At 45.1% G+C, this 22969-nt stretch overlaps 1 protein-coding gene across 16 annotated transcripts in view; it reads right to left on the bottom strand.

Annotated features, from left to right (window-relative positions):
• Nucleotides 1-22969, bottom strand: part of ncam1b (neural cell adhesion molecule 1b) — an 81318-nt gene that overhangs the window by 32015 nt on the left and 26334 nt on the right. For 10 of the 16 annotated variants that reach the window (XM_030380808.1, XM_030380809.1, XM_030380810.1 and 7 more), the window contains exons 2-9: nucleotides 13152-13226; nucleotides 12401-12610; nucleotides 8480-8623; nucleotides 6104-6241; nucleotides 5622-5739; nucleotides 4087-4247; nucleotides 2531-2673; nucleotides 1273-1296 (exon numbers count right to left, since the gene is read on the bottom strand). In XM_030380808.1, coding sequence (XP_030236668.1) covers nucleotides 1273-1296; nucleotides 2531-2673; nucleotides 4087-4247; nucleotides 5622-5739; nucleotides 6104-6241; nucleotides 8480-8623; nucleotides 12401-12610; nucleotides 13152-13226 — 1013 coding nt within the window. The remainder of the gene's footprint in view (nucleotides 1-1272; nucleotides 1297-2530; nucleotides 2674-4086; nucleotides 4248-5621; nucleotides 5740-6103; nucleotides 6242-8479; nucleotides 8624-12400; nucleotides 12611-13151; nucleotides 13227-22969) is intronic. The other 6 variants (XM_030380816.1, XM_030380818.1, XM_030380819.1 and 3 more) reach the window with 1 other exon arrangement.

Raw genomic sequence — 22969 nt, 5'->3', positions numbered from 1 at the left:
TCACTGACTGGTGAACCGTTCCACTGTGATGATCAGGTAGAGCTGCTCCTATACCGATAGCGGTATCGGAAATTTATATCGGGTGTCGGCGAGTACGCAAGTCTATGTGTCAGATACCGTGACGTGACTAACTACTTTACTACACAGGCAAAGAACACACATGCGGTGTTATGCTGTGTTCGTTAACGGTCAGAGGTCGAAAGTCAGAATTGGAAACGTGTCGTCTCCGACCGACGGAGAAGTTGGAAAAACATGGATGCTCACGCTTAACTAAAAGATTACGTATAAATATGGAACACATGTATATGTGTTATTATAATTATAGACTTTAAATGCAGATTATGCAATTTTTAATTTTTTTCGTCTGCATCCACAAAACAAAGGCTGAATTCAACATAAGACACGGCCTTCACGAGCTCCAATTCAAACAGAATCGCGTCTAACCGCACGGTTACGCACAACACTCAAAGTTGAAGTAATCCGTTTTCAGAACAAGGCCAAATCCCCTGATGAGCAATTGAGTACGGCAAAACGCAGTAATCCCTGAGGTGAGATCTATTTATCCCGCTGATAATGAGAAATTAACAGCGGCATCTCTGCAATCCTACACCCTGTTGCTTCGCCTCTCTCTCTCCGTGGCTGACGGCAGTGCTAATGCAGTTCATCCACGTTCTGTGACGGATGAGACCTGGCTGCTCTACAATGCATGCAGCAGCGGCGTGAAGATGGCGGCGGAGAAAAGGAAAAAGCCCAGACACCAAAAGACAGAATGAGACTTTCACCCCCCCAGACCTGGCGTGACGTGACGGCGGCGCAAGGAGACCGTCTAAGACGGGGTTGACAGACGGACAGACACACAGACGGGGCCCGGCCGAGCGTGGCCAGGGCGCCGACGACCGCATGCCACCACGAGTAACAGGGGGAGGGGGTGAGCGATGGGAACACAGAAATGGGTTATTTTTCTATTTTGCTCTTTTTCAAATCGTGTTCTCATCCCGTTCGAAGGTTCCTTCCCATCTCCAGAGATGAGACGCACAGCTGGCGTTCCGGGCGCCAGATTAGCGGGAATTAATAGGCCGAATTAGGAGAGCATGCGAGCGTAAATAAATCTCATCGATGCTGCGATGAGATCATCTTTGAAGATTGATGTGATTTAATGGCAGATAGGAGGAAGCTCTTGGATCAGATGGGAAGAATGCTTGATTTTGCTGTTTCGAAACACGGTGAGAAACGTTTGCCTGCGTGCTTTTCTGCGTGCCTCAGCTCCCATACCTGATAGATCCTGTTTAGATGCGCCTGTAGGGGAAGAGATGTAGTGCATAGAATGGGTGACCAGTGGTACAAGCCCCTCCGATCAGATCGTCATTTTCCTTTTCCTTCATTCCTTCGTCAGTGACGCTCAGGAGGAATGAGGAGAACGCGAAAAATGACGCTTCATTTGCAACAGATGCATACAGAAAACCAACAGAACATATGTAGGCGATCGAAACATGTGGAGCACTGCGAGCCCTGAACGTTACAGAGTCAACAACATTAACAATCCTCTCAGGCTTGTGAGCGCAAGGTTGGCAGAACCTTCATGCAGCGACGATGACTTCATTCTGGAGGTCTGCCTGTCCTGGTCACTGCATCCGGCTTGTTTTAGAAATCCACTCTATTCAATCAAATATATCGTCTCTTCAATATTGATTGTTCGCTTTGTTCTTCGTTTGGATAATTGGGTCTGTCAATGGACGACTGCTAATATGAATGAAAAACAATCACGTCTTTTAGGAGTTTGGAGATAACCAATATTTTCCAATTATGGTTCATAATAACACTGTTACAGCCAAAGCTACGCTAGCAGGACGTGCGGTGCATTTAGAAGAGTGTGGCCTTACGTAAACCTGTGATATTTAGGAAGTAGTAGGGCCTAATGTAAACCTGTGATATTTAGGAAGTAGGATAGCCTTATATAAACCTGTGATATTTAGGAAGAAGGATAGCCTTATATAAACCTGTGATATTTAGGAAGAAGGATAGTCTGATATAAACCTGTGATATTTAGGAAGTAGTATAGCCTTATATAAACCTGTGATATTTAGGAAGTAGTATAGCCTTATATAAACCTGTGATAGTTATGAAGTCTTACAGCCTTATATAAACCTGTGATATTTAGGAAGTATTGATATTTAGGAAGTAGTATATAAACCTTGGGATGTTAGTAAACCCTTGGGATATTTAGGAAGTAGTGTAGCCTCATATAAAACCTGGTGATATTAAGGAAGTAGTGTATAAACCTGGGGTTGTTAGTGAACCGTGATGATATTTAGGAACGAGTGTAACCTTATATAAACCCTGATGATAATTAGAAGTAGTATATGAACTTGGGGACTTTAGTGAACCTTGATGATATTTAGAAGTAGTGTGTACATAAACCGTGTGGCGGTGCCATCAGCCACATCCACAAATGGCCCCTGGCCGCCCACTGTCGCTGTAATTGCTTGTATTTGCAGTTGGGCGAGTGCCGCGTTCGCCCCGAAGGCATTACCTGCTCTCCCTCGTTGAAGACCTGCACCCCGTAGCTCCAGTTGATGCTGGGGGTGGGGTCCCCCAGCGCCTCGCACGTCAGGGTCACCTGGTCCTCCATCTCCGAGGTGGTCTGGTTCACGATGTATGTGATCCGCGGCTTCACTGTGCAGACACAAGCACAGCATCTGTTGTCACGGCAGCAGCAGCAAGCAACGTCACAACCTATCCCCCTTCTGCGTTTCTGCTTCCTGTTTCCATTTCAAGGTCCGTTTCCTGCGTGTTTATTGATCGCCGCTCTCCCTGCACTTCTGGTAACTTGTTAACTTAATGTTGCCTCCGTCGATCTCAAATTAAAGCAATTTAAAGCAATTCATAGCACAGAAAACTGTTGTGTTACGTATATTCTCATACTGATTATGATCGTCGTGAGCCATTTCTGCCCCCGGTTTATCTTCCATGGTTATGGCAGAGGTGAAAGAGATTTTTGTTATGTTTGCACATCTTTTGAACACATTGAAACAGTGAGCTATTATGAAGTCCACAGCGGGATGTCTGCGTTCCGTTCCGTAAGCACAACAAGCCCAAAACCCTCGCAGCCTCCCCAACTCTTGGGCTGCAGATCAACTGCCTGCAGTTCCCTGTTCCCACTAAAAGCCTAATAAACACACATACAGTATATAGAGACACAGACATGTCTATACATGGCTGTGTGCTCTTCAACAAAAACATCTTTGTTGCTAACCACCTGCTCAGTATTCATACAGTTACACACAAATTAAACAAAGATAGAGCATTTATTTTCGCGACGGCGGGCTTTCGAAAAGGTTACACAATTAATCTCCCCGACACCTCGGAAACATAATAACTTTCTTCATACAGACAATGGCTGTTTTGAACAGCCTACGCATGTGTACACGGATCGTGAGTACAATTACCTGTTTTATTATTTGTTAAGAAGACCCAGCTTTGTGGTTAAATTATGGACGTAAAGCCAGGGCCACCAGGCGACAGCAACGACATGAGAGGGAGAAGAACGCGGATCTGAAACGGGTTCAAAGCTAATCTCATGCCACGAAGCCCTGGCCTGCACCCAAAGCGCTGAAACACAATCCAGGAACCGCACAATGACAGCCCACACGCACACCGCACAACGCTCCATTCTATATCTATTAGCGAGGACCTTGTTCATTCTTCTCCCCAACCCCGGCCTTTACATAAGTGCCTTCTGCATTCAGGACCAGCGGCCAACGCGCACCTACACTACAATTAAAACATCCATTCTGAAAAGCAATCATTACAAATGCATGTCTAGACATTATGGTGTCCTGGCTCGCGTGCTTGGAGACCGTTTGCACTCCCTGGTCAACACTTTGGTTATGGCCCAACATTTCTCTTTTATCGCCACCGAGATAAACTCATGTGAGATGCAGAGAGTGGGCCGAGGGGGACAGTGGGGGGAACAGATGATAAGAGCCTGTTGCATAATAAGCGTATCAATACGGGTGCAAGCGGTGTCCGAGACAGAAGCACATCTACATACACTGATTACAGGGCAGTGTGTGTCGTGCTCCTTACCGAACACCCTGAGGCTGAGCTCCTGGTCGCTCTCGCCCGCCTTGTTCCGGGCGATGCAGGTGTACTCCCCCTCGTCCAGCTTGGCCACCTCCATGATTGTCATCTCCGAGCCGTCCTCGTTGAAGCTGTACTTATCCTCCGCGTCCAGGACCACCCCGTTGCTACGACGACGGGAGGATAATTATCCGAATTAGGATGAGATTGACGCACTGATGGCTGTTGAAGGCTGGATCCTTTCTGTCTGTTTGGTGGGTTTTTGTTTGTGAAGGTGGAATGAAATGCTTGTTTGCTTGAGCTTTTTCCACTAGCAAATGATGTTTTAGCATAATGCGAATGCATAACGCGATATGTCATATATATCTGGAACATTTCAACTTTTTTTCTGCCCCGTGCAGAAGATGGACAGTGCATTAGCCCTGAGATATACTAATGCTTACACTGAGCTGTCCAGGCCTGACTCAAGAAGAGGCTTAGCTTCATGTGAAGAAACACAAGCAACAGACTTAAGGATCTGTGATGAGGGAGAGATCAGGATGAGGGGGGAAAAAACTAAGTGTGGGGGCGAAAAATTACGAAAATGGGAACGATAGTGAGATAGTTATTCAAATGATCTCATTTCCAGTAATTGGTTTTCAAGATAAAAGTCTTTGGTGCGATATGGCAGCTTAACATTGGGGAGAATTATGAAGAAAGGAATGCCTTCACAATATATTGTGGTTTCAATATTATTTTACATCACAGGCGTAATTCCAAACGAAGAAAGGGATGAAAAAGGAGACAGATCGTCTGCTTTGCATTACCAAGAGCTTCCACATCCATTTGATAAGTAACCTCAGAATATCGGCGCGCTATTTTTACTAGGTACTCTGACAAGTGCAATTAACTGCTTTGAACTTGACTCTCCCACACACCAACTGCCAAGCATGTGGCTCGTAACATCTGAATCATTTCCATAAATGTCTTCACTCATCTAAAAATATAATTGTACTTCCTACCGTGATCACAATAGCGCAGATTGCCACTTTTCATCCCCCCCCCACCCCCCCTGCACTCCAGCAGCAAGAAGACAATGGAGGCAGCAGATGTAGTACAGCAGGCCGGAGCATCTCAGTAAAGACAGGAGCCTTTTGTCCCCATGCTTGAGTCAGGTAGACAAGAGCAACCCTCCTGTTGGACCTGGCGCCGGTGGCTTTGTGTTTGGGCTGACCACCTGACCGCCTGACTGCAGCCATTGTGACGGCATCACAACACCACGGCCCGCGCTTTGTATTGCTTGTCGGGGGGTCTTCTGTAGTGATGTGTCACCTCTGACACCCTCTGTGTGTGTGGGATGTGTGTGTGTGTGTGTGTGTGGGATGTGTTTGTTGGCTGTCTGTCTGTGTGTGCGTGGGATGTGTTTGTTGGATGCGTGTCTGTGTGTGTGCACGTGTTTGTGTGTGTGTGTGTGTGTGTGCCTGTGTGTATGTGCGTTTGTATACGTGTCTGTCTTTGTGTTTGTGTGTTTGTGTGTGTGTGTGTGTGTGTGTGCTCCTCACCGTGTCCAGGTCACGGTGGGCTCAGGGTAGCCGTCGACGGCGCATGTCAGCGTGGCGGTCTGACCGACGTCAGCGGTGGAGTTCACCTCCGTCTGCCACACCCGGATGGTGGGCAGCACTGGTGGGCAGAGAGAGAGTTAGAGAGAGAGACATAGAGAGACAGAGAGAGAGAGAGAGAGAGAGAGAGAGAGAGAGAGAGAGAGAGAGAGAGAGAGAGAGAGAGAGAGAGAGAGAGAGAGAGAGAGAGAGAGAGACATAAAGAGACAGAGAAAGAGAGAGAGAAAGAGAATTCAAGGCATGATGTCTCAGGTCAAAAGCAGGGATGTTTACTGCATTAGCTCGTAGCAGATACCATCAACGGGGAAAAACCCTGGCCCACACACGGCCACCCACGCGCCTCCTCTGTTTACGCCCGCCAGGGGAGCGCCTGCATACCAAAGAGCAACCAACGAGTTAGAGGCAGGGGAGGAGTGGAGGCTGACCGTTGACCATGACCTGGATGAAGCGCATGTCGATCTCGCCTCGGGCCATGAGCCGGCCCTCGCAGGTGTACGAGCCCTCGTCAGTCTTCTTGATGCCGCGGATCTGGAGGTGGTTGTTGGCCAGCACCTTGAAGCGCACTGGGGGAACACAGAGCAGAACATCAGAACCCCGGTGAGGTCAGCCCCGGACACGTTGGAGCGTTTCTCGGACGGCCGATTGAGCAGGCCAACCCTTTACCTGAGTGCTTATTGACCTGTATCATGTATTCACTGTAAATTGCTATGGATGAAGGTTAGTCTCACAGATTAGGCGTTAGATTCATATCTACAGGCTGACGGCGGAGCAGCTAAAGTCTGGGGGAAGACCAGCTAAAGTCTGGGGGAAGGGGGCGGTCAACTCTCTTTAACTTCTTATTTGTTTAGACAAATCCGATCCCTGGAGGCTGGGTTCACACACACACAGACATGACCCCGTTTGGGAAATCATGTTTTGGAAAAACGTCCAACGCGAAAAACCGATCTTAGCATTTCGATTTGTCTGATTCCTTCGGCCTTTTCTTGTTTTTATTTTCCAAATGTTACATTTTAATTATGGATGATTCTGACATTAATTATACATCTGGCAATCTGTTATTCAAACACACCGTGTATCCCTGCCCTCAGAATTGTTAAGTGCGTCGGGTCTTTTTGTTTCTTGATGGCGATCAATGGGAGCTCAAAGCAGATGGATCTATTGAATGTTAACCACGCAAGTCCAAATGGAGTGACACATTCTGAAAGTGGTGTTTGAGCACCTTCCTCCCACCCACTCCAAACACCCCAAAACAGCCAGCTTCAACCAGCTTTATCCAGCTTCAACCAGCAACAACACTCCCTTCATCCCGCGTTCGCAGCGAGCTGGTGACCACACAGCACTTTAACACTTGAAGCAGGCCAGAAGCCCCGCCCACACACACACACACCCCCACATACCCGCACATACACATGGACACAGACACACACACATACACACAGACACGCATACACCCCCACACACACATGGACGCAGACACACACACGCACACACACCCCCACACACGCACACACACCCCCACACACACATGGACACAGACACATGCACAACCACACTCACCCACAAAACCACACACACACACGCACACACACACAGACACACACACCCACACACTGAAAGACACATACACACACACATAGACGAACACACAAAAAACCACAACCACACTCACCCACACAACCACATTCACACCCACACAAACATAAACGCACACACGCACACACACAGACAACCACACACCCGAACACACACACAGATACAGAGACGCACACACACACACACACACACACACACTGCTGCAGTGCTGGATGTGGCCAGAATAACCAGAGGCGTGTGGAGATCGGAGGGAGTGAACCAGGCCACACATGGCTGGGAGTTATTATCTTGAAGCGGCCGATAACCACGGAAACACCAAACATAATCATATTGCTCAGTGCCAAGGGTGAGAGGGTGGGACTTCAACAAGACTCCTCCATTCAAAGCCAATTAATATTTTACTGCAAAGCAATGAAGAAAGAGAGACATTGGAATATAAAGTGTAGGATAAGTAGGCAATGATTACAATTTAGAAATACTTTCGAATCAGTTTTTTTCTGTCGTAAATAATAATATATATTTTTTTTTTTTATTTGAAAAACAAAAATATCATCCCAAGTGGCAAACTATATATACCCTCAATTTCTTTCATGCATTTTCTAGGAATAATTGTCAATCGCGACATTCATTGATTGCAAATTCAATTCAAATTCAAATTGCCATCAACTGAACTGGAGACGAGGCATGTGCCTGCCACTCCGAGGTTTGATATTCATAAGATTCCAACCAACCAGATCCAATTCCTTCTTTAGTCCGTCGTATAAATATGATTTGGTGAGCAATGCAGATGAGCTGCATTATTCATAAGAGGGCCTATATTCTATTATGGATTTTGTGATCACTTATTGATCTCTTACGCCTTAATGTCCTCTCCCTGGGGGATAAATAAAATAATCTAATCCAATCCAATCTAATCCCGAAAATAAATTAACATCTTCAACTTCCTGCACGAAAACGCTGAGAATCCCACAAACAAACAGGCGTCCCTCTGCAGTGAAGCTCTACATCTGCGGCTCTTCACCAAACCCCACTGTTATTCTGCTCGTACCCGCGCCCCCTGCTGAGCTGTGGGGAGGAATTACCGGCATGTAAACAACAAACAACAAAGAACAAACAACCGAGGGGGCGGGGTCTGAAGAGGAGGACAGGCGACGACAGCGGCAGGCAGCAGCGAGCAGCGAGCACTGCGCAGCGAGCAGCGATCTTACCGTCTTTCTCCGGCTGGATGCGGGAGCCTTTGTGCTTCCAGAACACCGTGGGGGGCGGGGTGCTGATGACATCACACACCAGGATGGCGGTGTCGCCCTCGTTGAACTCCTGGGGTGACGGCGCGTTGGTGAAGGTGATTTTCTCTGCAAAGAATCCGAGTCAGAGTTATTTTTATTACATTCTATTGTACACAAGAGTAGAATACTCAGGCTTGCATGGTTCCTCAACAGCCACATAGCAGCGACCATACAAGATGAAGTAAATAAAGGTGAATACAAATAAAAATATATATACAAATATGTACAAATATGAAGCAGCATCAATAGATCACAATAATAAATAATAATAATACAAATAAAATAAACAAATTAATAATAAGTAGAGAAACTAAAACAGTGGTAAGTAAAAATAAGTAAGGTTAGGGAATGAGGTGTAGTAAAGTTTAAAGTGTAAGTGTAAAGTGTAAGTTTGAAGTGTTTAAGTGGTAGGGGTATAGAAGATGGAAGGGAACGTTACTTTACGTACAAGATTACTGACAAAAAACACTCAGGGTTTAGGGGTGGCCTTTCTGATTGCAGGAATACAATTTGATAAAAGTAAAGCAATGTATAATACAACTGTGTGCAATACATGAGTACCCCCCCCCAGACATTAGGGAAATGATTCACCGGTTAAAATTTCAAATGCTCCAAGTGTGCCTGCCATCCCAAAAAAAAAAACTTGCGTAACCCCAGTTGAACCGCTTAAATTGATTAAATAATAAAAAAGGTAACTGTCCATGAGATTATTTTCCTGTATTGTTATACTTTCATTCATACGTAATGAAAGAGAAACATTTCATTTCTACCGGAGCAGAGCTGAGGCTGATGTCGGTTTTACCATGCAGAAGAGAGTATGCAGGTTTCAATAGGCATACTTTCTCAGCCCACCGCTGAAGAAATGTCAGGTTTATTGATTAAGAGCCTTTATCTTAACATTAAAGATGCTAATCGACTTCAGAGGCCCACGTTGTGTTGATTTAGACGACCGCCCACCAAAGAAAACACTCCTGAGATCCCACTGGAAACAGGATATGAACCTCTAAAGAAACCCATGAAGGGGGTCCCGCTGTAGCACTAGCTGTCAAGGAGGCGTCGTTAGCGGTGAGTGAGGTTGAATTAGCAGCGAACACTGAACAGTCCAACCAAAAGCGATATGTCGAAAAATCCAAAAAAGCAATCATAGCCCTCAAAACAGGTTCTAACATGAATGCCCGGTTAATTATCATTCTTCAAATGAATTATGAGTTTCAGATAATCAAGAGCTTGTTAATCACAGCAGAGCAATAAGACATAATGAAGAGCAATCAGGGCTTTGAAAGGCGCTCTCGGCCAGCTGAGGTCGGCCTCTGATTGTTGATCGTGGTTGCAGTACAGGCTTTCCAATCCAAGGGATTCTACCAACTAAGCTGTGCCAAAAACATGTGGTCTCCTCAAGCGTCAGTGAGCACACTGACAATAGCAACGCAAAAGACAGGAGCGAAACGGAGGCGGCTTTGAACGAGGCCACGATTCGCTTCTTCAGAGATGAATGGATGGACTGTCAATATCCCATGCAGTCATTCGAATTCTATTATCATTTGATGCTTGACAAATTTTTTTAATCAGCTGTGCCACAAAGAAAAAGCAATATGATTTTCAACGTTTTCCACTTTTTTCAAATATCAATCTTTTAATAATTGCGTTTTAATAAACATGTTATTTTTCAAATTAAATCTGAGTATTCGTCAACTCCATTCCCCCCTCTTCCGAGATGCACTCTTTGTGAATGGAAATCTCCGTACCGATCACGTTTCAAAGAAAATTTGACAACAACAGAAAGCCAATTCGGCAGAAGAAGTTGAACGTGCAGTGCTATTAGTCAGCCATGATGGTCTGGTGGGAATACATCCACGGCATGAAATTCTGTTCTTTGCTCAAAGAGAAAGAAAATCTGAATTGCTTCTCGCGCATTGTGCACCTTAAACAGTGTGCACCTTAAACAGAATGTTCCCTCGTTCATCAATCCTGTTTTTGTTTTCCTACGCCAGCTGTTGGAGCATTGTGAGTTCATACACACTTGGATTACTTCCTCTAGTTGTAAGTGTGTGCGACTCCCTGACAAAATGGTGCGGGATTCGATCCCAAGCGTCTGAGGACTAGCTATGGGTAGGGGTACCCTTGAGCAAGAAGAGCAACCATTTACCTGCGTGCTTATTGACATGCATCATCTATTCACTGTAAGCTACTTTGGATAAATGTCTCTCAAATCAGGCTTTTGATTCATATCTACAGTCTGACGCCGGACCAGCTAAAGTCTTTCGGCGGACCAGCTAAAATCTGATGGCGCACCAGCTAAAGTCTGGCTGTGGACCAGCTAAAGTCTGGCGTTGGACCAGCTGACGTCTGACGGCGGACCAGCTAACGTCTAACGGCGGACCAGCTAACGTCTGACGGCGGACCAGCTAACGTCTGACGGCGGACCAGCTAACGTCTGACGGCGGACCAGCTACAATCTGACGGCAGAGCAGCTAAAGTCTGACGGTGGACCAGCTAACGTCTGACGGCGGACCAGCTAACGTCTGACGGCGGACCAGCTAACGTCTGACGGCGGACCAGCTAACGTCTGACGGCGGACCAGCTAACGTCTGACGGCGGACCAGCTAACGTCTGACGGCAGACCAACTAAAGCCTTTGGAAACGGGGATGTTCACTTCCTTTAGATTTGTATTTGTTTCGACCAATCCTATCGCCAGAGGGTGGGATCGACCAGAACACAAACTTTGGCAGCTGTTGCTATCTGTAAAGAGTGTCTGTAAAGGTCTCAGATGAACACCCTGTATACTAGAGGTGGGAAAAATATTAGATTCTTCGATGCATCGCGATTCTGTGTAGAACGATTCTGTCTCGATTCGGATAAGTTAATAATCGGAATAAAAAAATAAGAAAATGTATATATATATTAAAACAAATTGAATTAAATTTGTTCGCCTCCGGCAACATTCTGTTCGACAGAGAGAAATAATTTGAGGAGTTTTAAAATGATTCTTCTGACGCCATTGGGCATAGCATGCACGCAAACTCACAACCAGACAAAAGAACGACAAACAAGTTCTTATTCATATAATTGACTAAGAGCAGCTTTTTCTTTAATGACATAGAAAAGAAAGATTAGAAAGAAAAAATAAATAAATCAGTTTATTTTTTACCTAATTCCCTAGTGTGTTGTAATGCAAGCTGCATTGATTATTGCATTGAAAGTTTCATAGAAAGTCATCTTTGTGACAAAAGCTTTTTCTCTAATAAAATATTAGATAAGGTAGGAAAGTAGGTAGTGATTTGCAAACTGAGTAGCAAAGCAAAGCAAAAAGAAAATTGCTTCGAGATGCATCAATAATCGTTTTAGAATCAAATCGTTGACCTCTGAATCGGAATCGAATCGAATCGGGAGGTGCCAAGAGACTCCCGACCCTACTGTAAACTGGCCACTGTGGAAATAACCGCAGAAGAAGTCGTAACTGTCCTTGCGGGCCCCCCAGAATGTCCGCTCTTATGTAGTAGGAATCAGCCCCCACAAAACGGACTCAGGGTTCACAGACTAGGCAAATACAGGCGAATGACTACAAAGTGGATGCATGGTTGAAGTGAAGGAAGGCCTGGCCTCACTCAAACGTGGATACATGGGGGTAGCAGTAGATGGCTCATGAAACATGGATACATGGGTGTAGGCAGTAGATGGCGCATGAAGCATGGATACTTGGGTGTAGGCAGTAGATGGCTCATGAAACATGGGATACTTGGGTGTAGGCAGTAGATGGCTCATGAAACATGGGATACTTGGGTGTAGGCAGTAGATGGCTCATGAAACATGGGATACTTGGGTGTAGGCAGTGCGTGGCTTACGGTAGATCTTCACGTTGACCGTGGCCTCCGCCTGCCGCTCCCCATCCCTGGCCACGCACTTGTAGGTGCCGGCGTGGTGCGTGCCAGCTTTGTAGAGCGTGAGGGTGCTGGAGCTCTCATCGGTGGTCGTGGCCGTGATGTCTGGCCGGTTCTGCTCGATTCGGTCCCCACTGGGGCCAAACCACTCGATTTTGGTGGCGGTGCCCACGACTGCACGCACAGATAGGGAGAGGGGGGAGAGGGAGGGAGGGTGAGGAGGTGGGGAAGGGAGAGGGGGAGAGGGGCAGGGAGCGGGTGAGAAGGTGGGAAAGGGAGAGGGGGAGAAGGGGCAGGGAGATGGGGAGGAGGAAGAAGGAGAGGAGGAGAGGGGGAAATGGAGAGTGAATGAGAGGGTGAGGAGGTAGGGGAGAGTTTGAGGGGGAGAGGAGAGAGATGGGGCAGGGAAGATAGGGAGTGGGTGAGCAGGCGGGGGAGGGAGAGAGGGAGAGAGGAGGCGGGGGGGGAGGGAGAGGGGACGAGAGTAAAGAAGAAGGATGGCATGAAAAGATAACCGGAAATAGGTCGGAAAGGCCCTGGCCTACCTTTAAACATTAATATTTTATTCCCTCCTTTATCAATTCAAATCCTCCAAAACAATAACAGTACGTGTCTAACACAGAACTGTAATACTGGTGAACCGCGGCAGACACTGGGATTCATTCAGTGTTTCAGTGCACACAAACAAACCCATTTTAAATTGATATTGCCTTACCGTCACACAGGAAGAATTTGGACTCTCCCACGCTGATCTCGCCCTGGCTGGGGGTGATCTGAACCTCCAGAGATACTGCGAACACAAAGAGAACACGGGCGCCAGATGAAGAACCAGGCAGGCAGTAGTGGGCGCATGCTGCCATATGTTCCAGAAAGATAGGATGGCCGTCATTAGCTTCCATACGCTCCAACCGTTGGTGTTCGGGCGGAGAGCCTCGGGGGGAGCTCTTCTGAACGCCATCTGAGCGAGCGCCTACCCAATCTCACCGTGGCAACGGTGGGATTGGAGAGTGAGCGCTCGCTTAGACAGACGGTGAGCAGGTAAACGTGTGTGCACCACAGCCCCTCTCCCCCATGAGGCTCACCTGGCCTCCAGCCCGCAGGGTCAGAGTGCGCTAAGCCTCTTCCCAACGTGTGTGCGGTAGTGTGGCTTCCCAGCACAATGAGCCTCCACAGAGCCGAATTCAACACATCGAGTGTGACAACATAATTCCAGGTCAGCTCTTAAGCTGGCACATTTTACAACCCCCCCCCCCCCCACCCCCCTAGCAGCAGGCCAAGTTGGACTCCATCAAGGAGAGGGGAAAGCACTCAGCTTCAAAACGATCCCGGACACTTTCAACACTCGGTCACCAAGGCAGCCTGCCAGCTTGTGTGCCTGAACTACGTCTGATAAAAAGAGGTACGTTGGGATGTTGTGCTGAATTTCTTCTCTATCTCATGATGGGTACCGTTGCCAACACAAGCCGAAGCAATGCAATGAGTATTACAATGTTTTTCGGTATTCGAACGCAGGAGGGGTAGACGTCGGAAGGTGAATCACATCACGAGTGTTTACGTTAATCGGCCACAGAGTGCTTTAATTATACCACACAGAGAGATATTAAAGCGGTAACTTTTCGCATTTTACCTCTGGGGTAAAACCGGTAGACTAGTTTTATTTATCACGGTTGTCACATTGGATCTGTGGGATAAAAAGAGCGGCGGTTCATTTGATCCTGCGCCAGGTGTCAGTACGATTATCACGACTCTGCCTGAGGTAATGATACAGGTGGAATGCAGGCAAGGGGAGGAAACATACAACAGTCAGAGCATAAAGCCCCACTGTCGTCAGGCGAAGCTACTACAAACAGGTTTTTATCAGAAACCCTCAAAAGATCTTTGAATAAAAGCAATCCATCTGGAGGCTGGTCGTTGTGTTTGCACACTGGTGGTTCCTGGGAGAAGGCAGGGGCGGGTTTCACAAACAGGTATGATGAAGTACTTTATCCCACACAAAGTGTTGGGTTATAGCTATGGCCAGCGGGGCAGGATCAAGGATATAGTCGAGGATATTTTTGAGGACGATAGAGTGAGGGGGTGGAGTTGCCTAACAGAAACCTACAGTCGTATGTATCCTTTTTTTTGTATCACAAGGATTCATGATCATCCAGCCTAGCAAACGCTGCCCAGATGATATCAGGAGAAGTGATGCTCATTCGTTCGGATGGAGACACAGTAGCAAGGGCTTTGTGATGACCTTGACATCCTGCCCTGACCATAACCACTCTATCACTTCTTCAATAGCATTCCAACTCTCCCCCATTTTCGGTGGTCCGGTCATTCGGTGGTCCGGTCATAACGACATTAAGAAAATGTATTAACATTCACCAGCCAACACCCCCGGGCTCCCGATTCACGATTATCTCAGAAAGACTCGATGATACAGAGTCAGACACAGATATAAAAAGACTTCATCGATCCCGGTCGGAAAATGAATTAAAGGAGAACACCATGTTTTTTTTATGATTCTGCGTTAATTACTCATCAATACTCAGTCGCAGACTCAGGGGTACACAAGTTAGAGCACTGTCTGCAACCGGCTCTGCCTTCCCCTCCCTGCCACGGAGAAGAACGCCGGCAGAGAAAACACCGCCCAAGGGCGTGCATCTCCCACTGCACCAGTCACCCCCCAGCCCGCCCCCCCCCTCACATACCCAGAAGTGTAGCAGTAAGATGGTGTCGAGTTCTGACTCGCCTCTTGCGGGGGGGCACCAGACAGATCTGAGGCATCGGCGCCCTAATGGTTTGTCAGTCTGCGTTCTGACGGATGGCTGCGATGGGACGATCACTTGGGGAAATTGCCTGGGTAATGAATAGAGGGGCGATACAAAGTGATGGCAAAAGGATGTGGCGTTGTCGTTAAGCAACAAAGCATGGGGGAGATCTGAGTCTTTAGCGATGGATCTGAGGCGATGGAATGGGCCATTCCTTTTCGTTACTCTCCACATCTTACGAGAGGTTTGTGTAATGTCGACACCCGGGATCGAGTGTGGAACCAGGAGTGGGCTCCAAGACACATCCCAAGGAGGCATGGATTGAACTTTGCCCGTGTGGATAATTGCCAGCGGTCCATCTCATTAGTATGTCACCTTACTGTCCTTGGTTTTTTTTTCCTTCTATAGTAAGACGGTGATGGCAGTTAATGTTGTCATCCATCTAAAGACAGCTCCTGTGCATATGGTATCACCGTCTCATGGGAACCTTTAGCCAAGAGAATACTGATGGTCAAACAATCGCTTAACGAAGGATAATGTATGATATTTTATAGCAAACCTAGCCTGGTAATTCTAACCTGGGCTTGTCAAGCTTACCTAGGCTAATAATGCTAACCTCGGCTAGTCAAGCTTATCTAGGCTACTAATGCTAACCTAGGCTAGCCAGGATCATACTGCTCATTAATGTTAACCTAGGTTAGAAAGGCTAATCTAGGTTAGTAATGCTTAGCTTGGTTATCCAGACTAGAAGTTCTAATAAGGCTAATAAGCCAAGCTACAAAGGCAAGTCTTGCAAACATCGAAAAAATTTAAAACATTGGTCTGAATATTCTTCTGACTAGTAGAGCATTACTAACATTAGCTCCAACGTCTGTGAGCAAAATCTCTAAAAATAGAGTGCCTCACAAAATAAACCGGAAGTATCCATCAAAGCATGCAAAAGATTAGATTCAGGCACTGAGTATAGGCTATGTGCAATCAATCACTGCAGTGATGAGAATATAGAGTAACACGTTCCAGCTGAGATGAAAGTCTGCCAAAAGCAGCAATATATGTTAGGACGCTTAGAACACAAAGCCCATGCAACAGATGTCTGAAATTATGGATGAGGATGACCTTTCCGATGCAGTTGTTACACATTGTCAAATGAAGGGCTGGACGTGCTCCTCTGTTTTAAATTCAGAGCAGCACCATGACTATGTGGCACCTGATCCAAAAGTCTGATTCAATTATAGCTGACCTTGTCAAATTGAACCAGTATAAGGGGAAAGGCAGAGGTAAATGAAACTGTTTGTGTAACACATAGGCTACTATTTGGCTATCACATCAGAATGGAGGTAGACCTGTATTTATTATGCCTTAGTCATGATTCTCAGCCAACTTTTAAAATGCTGTGGTTCCAAAACAAAAACATGGCCGAAAGTAAGGGGAGATCATGTCTCGACAAAATTATCTTTATCACACACACGCACGCACGCATGCACGCACGCACGCACACACACACACACACGCACACGCACACACACAGGAAAATATACACAGGCAGCGTCCAGTGAAAAATAACTACTGTGACTCTGGCAAAGTGGGCATGCTTAGTGGGCCGAGTGTGTTTATCAAGGCTCTTGGATTCCTATGACAGATAGCAGGAGTAAGTGGGCTATGTGGAGTTAAGGGCAACAGGGTCAAACTACAGCTTCAAGTGTGGAATCGGCTGGACATGTTTTCAAATCATGGCTCCCAATCATGTTCAAGGGATGGTCCAAGCGATACTTTTGCATTGCAGCACAGAAACAGTAGAAAAGTAGTGGTAACATAGTTACGAATTAGAGAAATATGTATAAAGTTGAAGAGATATTAAAGTAGATATACAGCGTGAAACTCTTAGAAAAGTCCTTGGGCGATGTTCAACCTACCCCTGGTCCTGTTTTTACACAAAATTGTGAATTAGGCCCTTGGCTATATTAAAGCATCAATAGATGTTGATAACGATGTTAAAGTGTTGAAGTCGGTTTAACTCTATTGAGTTAAAACATAAGTGCAAAATAAATTAAAGTAAAAATATAAATTCAAGAATATTTATTGACGAATTAACTAAGAACATTATTCTGTTCAAGACACATGGTGTGTTGAGCAGAATAATGTTCTTAGTCTGCAATTCTGTTCAAGACACCATGTGTCTTGAACAGAATAATGTTCTTAGTTAAAGTGTCAATATATATATATTTTTAATAGACGCGATGTCGATTTTTGCAATTCTTCCAGAAACACTGGGCTATCATTGGTATGCTGTAGTATCGATTTGGTGTCAATATCACGGAACCAAAGCTGGTAACGTTTCAAAGTCAAAAAGTTGGAATGGGAACAACACTAACACACACACACACACCCCAAGAACCCTCCCTGAACAGAAAAAAGACATGCCGTGCTTCAAGACCGTCCCCATGTCACAATGTAGAGCCATCACAGCTTTCATTAAAACGCCTGGCAGCCATCACCACGGCTCAGCCTTCAAGGTCTGCCGTGAAGTGAAGAAATGAACGACACTTTACCAAGCCATCAATGCAGTCTGACTCAGACACACTTCTTTCATACAACGGATGTCTCTACATCAAATAAAAGGAGGCAGTGACAATATCAAATAAATTGTATTTTTTGGTGTGAAGGCTTCGCCTGAAGAATTTGCACACCCTTGGTGGCTCCATTTCTGTGAAATAGCGTTTTCCAAAGAGCACAGCAGGCCTACTTTCCTGGAAGAATGTTCAAATGTTTTGAAGTTCGGCTAAGGTAAAACCTGTGGCTTGAATTCACTGTTAGAGTGCAGGATCTAAATCTGCAAAAGGAAAAATGTTTGTCAACTTTAGTTGAGGCTGTAGCTGTGCTGTACAGAGACACAGAACTGCATCATTATAGGCTGATTTGAAATTGGCTTTTATACGAGGGGAACTTAGAGCCCGAGGCGTAGCAACAACGTTATGGGCTGGTACTATAATTTATACTGCCATACCACTTTATACCACTTTATGAATACTATACGCATCACTCGTTTATTGTGATGACCGTGGTGGATTCTTTGCTCCATGACATTTATAATTTGTGGGAACATATTTTTAAATAGCTGTTGGGGGGGTTGTGTTAAGGACTCTATTATTATCTCAATATATGCTTCTAACAAAACAGTATTCTTGATTTAATTTCAGTCAGTTGAAGCATGCAAGGTCTCTTGACCATCTATTGTACCAGACAAAGGACCAAAGCCCCTGATTTCAGAGTGAGCTGCCCTGATGACTCATCCTGTGAATAATGATGGAGGTAAAAATATATCGAAACATATTTGTTTGTGTTTTCTCAAACCTGTGAAAATAAGCACACACTAACATTGTTCCCCTCGCAGTATTGCATTTCATCTGCAAAAAACAGCAATGCAAAACCGTTTTCATATTCACCTCATGTGAGCAAACTGTCAAAAGGAATGCCGCAAATCCATAGGGAATTTCCTTGGGAGAATATCACTCTCTTGCTCTCTCACGTCTCTCACTGAGAATCTTAAAAGCCTAGCACACATCTGCCGGCGATGGTGTATTTTAAAATTATATCAAAGTTAAAAACACTAATTGGTCTCCTCAGATGCTTGCATGATCGTGGCTTCTTCCACGTAAATCATTACAAACCGGGAAAGCTAGCACATCCCAACTCATACATTAGCAAGCTTCTAACAAGCTAGTGGGGACGGGTTTCGGTTAGGGAGCCTCAGAGAGACGCTGACCAAACGGCCAAGCAGTAATTGCTTGGCTACATAACTGCATGTTAATGGGTGTGCCCCTAAAGACCTTTTTTCCTTCTCCTTTTAGAAAGCCACGAGCAGCTACAGCGACATGTCCACAGCAACGATACAAACATTAGGTATTGATGTCTGTATACAACCATCTCCGATACATGGTGATAACAGAGACTGGAATGTGGTATTGTTAAGACGCCATTCTTGCTGCTGGGATACGAGTCAGAGCACATCTCCAGTAACACAGGACCCTCATGGGGGATGGGACTGGATGCAAGAGGGACATATATTGATCTTCCGGATTTATGGGCGTGAAGGGCACACTTAGAAGACACCCCAACGGTGTTATCAAGATAATTTGTGATTTTAAGCCTGCTTCCTCTCCTGCCTTGATGACATTGCAGAAACCATGTGGAACCAAATGGAAATAGATTTTTATCGGCTTGTTTCCTCGGAAACATTTAAGACGAAACAAGCTGATAAAAATCTATTTCCATTCCGGGGTTGTCTGCAGCCAATGTTTTCTAAACTACGCCATGGTTATGCAAATAATGATTTAGCTAATACCAGGGATGCCACTCTTGCTAAGCGCCACATGAGAATGTTCTTTTTATTGCGCTACGCCTTGGCTTTTGCTAATAGGATTTATTCAATACACGGCAATGGTAAATAGTAAACTGACTGCATTTAGAATGCGCCTTTCTGTCCAGTGTCCACTCAAAGCGCCTTGCAATTTGTGCCTCTCATTCACCCATTCATACACACATTCACACATCGACAGCGGTGTCAGCCACGCAGGGCATTAGCCAGCTGGTCGGGAGTGGTTCGGGTGAGGAGTCTTGCTCAGGGGCACCTCGACACTCTAGCTAGGAGGAGCCCCAGGATGGCACCGTCAATATTCTGGTTGCCAGAAAACCTGCTCGACCACCTGAGCCACTGCCACCCCAGTAAACGCTTACATTACAGTAGCATTGTTTTACATAGACATGATAGATTGTAACTCCAGAATATGGTAGATTGTATTTCCAGAATATATTAAATTGTATCTCCAGAATATGGTAGATTGTAGCTCTAGATTCTGGTAGATTGTAACTAGAGAATATGGTCGATTGTATCTCCAGAATATGGCTGATTGTATCTACAGGCTATGGTGGATTGTATCTCCAGAATATGGCTGATTGTATCTACAGGCTATGGTGGATTGTAGCTATAGAATATGGTAGATTGTAGCTATGGAATATGGTAGATATAAAATAATAATAAGAAAAAAAAAAGAATGGAATATGGTAGATTGTAGCTATATGGTAGATTGTTTCTACGGAATACGGTAGATTGCAACTCAAAGCTCCTTGAAGTTGTTTGCTTGTTGAACCTCCCTTGGGCGTAGCTTTGGATCAAGTATCTTCTTAATGAAAACATTTTAATAGGAATAAGGTGATTAATAAGGGAATTTAAGAAATTGCATAGCACAGATCAGACAAACTGAGGTCTCGCTTCATAATGTTTAAACAATCAGGTGTTTGTTTAAACATGAAGGTGTTGGACTCAATTACAGAGCTCTTATTTGAACACAATCTTCTTGGATCACATGAATTTGAACTCCACAATATCCGAGGCGTCCCGGTTCTGTTTGGGTACATTCACTAGATTGAAGGAAAACATGAACTGTAGAATTAGATTGGATGCAGAGCTTCACATCTAAGATGAGGATCTGCACGGTAGCACCAACCATCACACTTCTTCCTCGTTCAATGGAACAAATTAGAAAATCCATTTTAAATGCATGGCAACAGTTTCAAAAAGGGGTTTGACTGTATTGTGTATCTACAGGAGGTTTGTTTATATAGGAAATGCATTTATCCATCAATGCTACATTTAATAAATAAAATTAAGGTTAGAACTTGTCAGACACAGAAACAGCTTATCTTGTGGGAATGTGCACTTTACTACACTTTACTACACCGCTAAGAATGTTTCCGGAACAGGTAAGAGTATGATACTTGGGCAGTTGCACCAGAGTACAGTTATGACTTCTAATAGTGAGAGATCATGGTTTTCAGGTTCTCTTTAACACAAAACTGTGATTAAGCTTAAGGCATACACCGTCATTAAGCCATAATGAAATGAGCTTGTGTGTTGAAATTGCTTTATACATAATTTTGTTATAATGGCTTTGTTGGCATAATGAGATTTCCTTTGTTTCCTCTAATCCAATAAGCGGTGCATGATTTCTGACATAGTATTCGTAGCTATACTTGGGAAATTGACGTCCCAAATGAAAGTAATGTGGAGAGGTCCTAGGCCGTATCCACACACCCACCCATCCCCCGCCCTCACCCACACCAACACACACACGACCCAGGACCTTATCTTCCATGGCAAACAGATTGGGGGCAATTCCAGCCACGAGCAGGGAGGGGTGAAGGGGATGCATGGTCATCTCAGAAGCATGAGGACGGATGGAGAACCTCTATGTGGGAGGAGGCTTAGATTTGGTCAATAGTGGAAGACATTATCCCCAGCCTATTAGTTTGTGATAGAGACAAACATACATTATGATTGTGATACATGTTATTAATATTATATAACAAAAATGTATGAGCCCATAGCTCATACATATGGGTTCAAATGTATGAACCCATATAAGGCATACTAAATATTATTTATCTTCTAATCTAGTTACTATCTTATTGTATTACTTCTAGTACTCCCAATACTACTGCCTGGGCCTATTACCATTATTAATCTGATCTCTAGGTTGCTAAAAAAGTATCTCTCTCTCTCTCTCTCTCTCTCTCTCTCTCTCTCTCTCTCTCTCTCTCTCTCTCTCTCTCTCTCTCTCTCTCTCTCTCTCTCTCTCTCCACACATACACTGCATACATAGTATCTATCTACCTCTCTATGTGTCTGTTTGTGTGTATATGTATGCATGTATGCGTGCATGCATGCATGGATCTACCTTCGTATATCTATCTATCTATCTATCTATCTATCTATCTATCTATCTATCTATCTATCTATCTATCTATCTATCTATCTATCTATCTATCTATCTATTTATCTCTCTCCCTCTACAGTGATTTCATGAGCACCACTTGTTATTCTCTGTATGTGCTCCTAGGTGGAACAACTTGGTCTAAACCTACAGGCGCCTCACTGTGTAAGTGTACTTTGTATTTTGGAGGAAAAACTAGTGCAAAAGGGGTTTTAGGTGAGGGGGGGACATAGACACCCCCAAGATCAGTTCAGTTTACAACTTTCATTTTAATTGGCAAATCCGACCCTGGGTGTTTCTGTCCTTGGATGGAGATGAAACATGGATAGCCATAGCCGCGCATGCTGCCACCTCACGGCGGTAGCATTTCGTGCTAAAGCAGCGCACCAACATTGTCAACGTCTCACTGCTAGGACGTTAACGGCGATACACAACATGTTTTCACGCGGGACATGAGAACATTAGCGCAGAGATTGAACTGGGTAGGTTATGCGTTGATTTGAACCGTGTATTTTTAGTACCTTGAGGAGTATTGAAGGCCTTGCTAAACCGAGCATACCTAAATGTCAGTGCTAGCTTTGTTAGCGTTTTAGCCCAACTCGGCTGCCCTCTCATAAAGCCCTCAATGGGGCCGACGTAGAGCGGACCGGAGTGCTTTGTCTGTCCGGCTTGGCCCCACCAATACCCCGAAGGCTCGGATCCACAGGAAATTGCCAGGTTCCTTTTACCTTGGTTGTAGATTCAATTTTACCTTGTATGTCGGATCGAAAGAAGGAAGGGACATTCTTTCAATGCAATGGATTAAAATTGTAAAAATAAAAATTAGCATGCGATAGAGAAAGCCAACAGGGGGGATAGAGATATAGAGCGAGAGAGAATGACATAATTCTCTCTCTCTAACAAGAGCGTTAAACAGATCCGAGTGGGTTTAATCTTTCAGATTTATTTAATTATCATGGCTGGGGAGGAAATTTACTTCAGTGAGGAGGGTTGATGCTGACAACCTTTAG

The sequence above is a fragment of the Gadus morhua genome, chromosome 16 (genome assembly GCF_902167405.1).
Source record: "Gadus morhua chromosome 16, gadMor3.0, whole genome shotgun sequence".
Classification (NCBI taxonomy): Eukaryota; Metazoa; Chordata; class Actinopteri; order Gadiformes; family Gadidae; genus Gadus; species Gadus morhua.
This window is presented reverse-complemented; position numbering and strand designations above follow the sequence as displayed.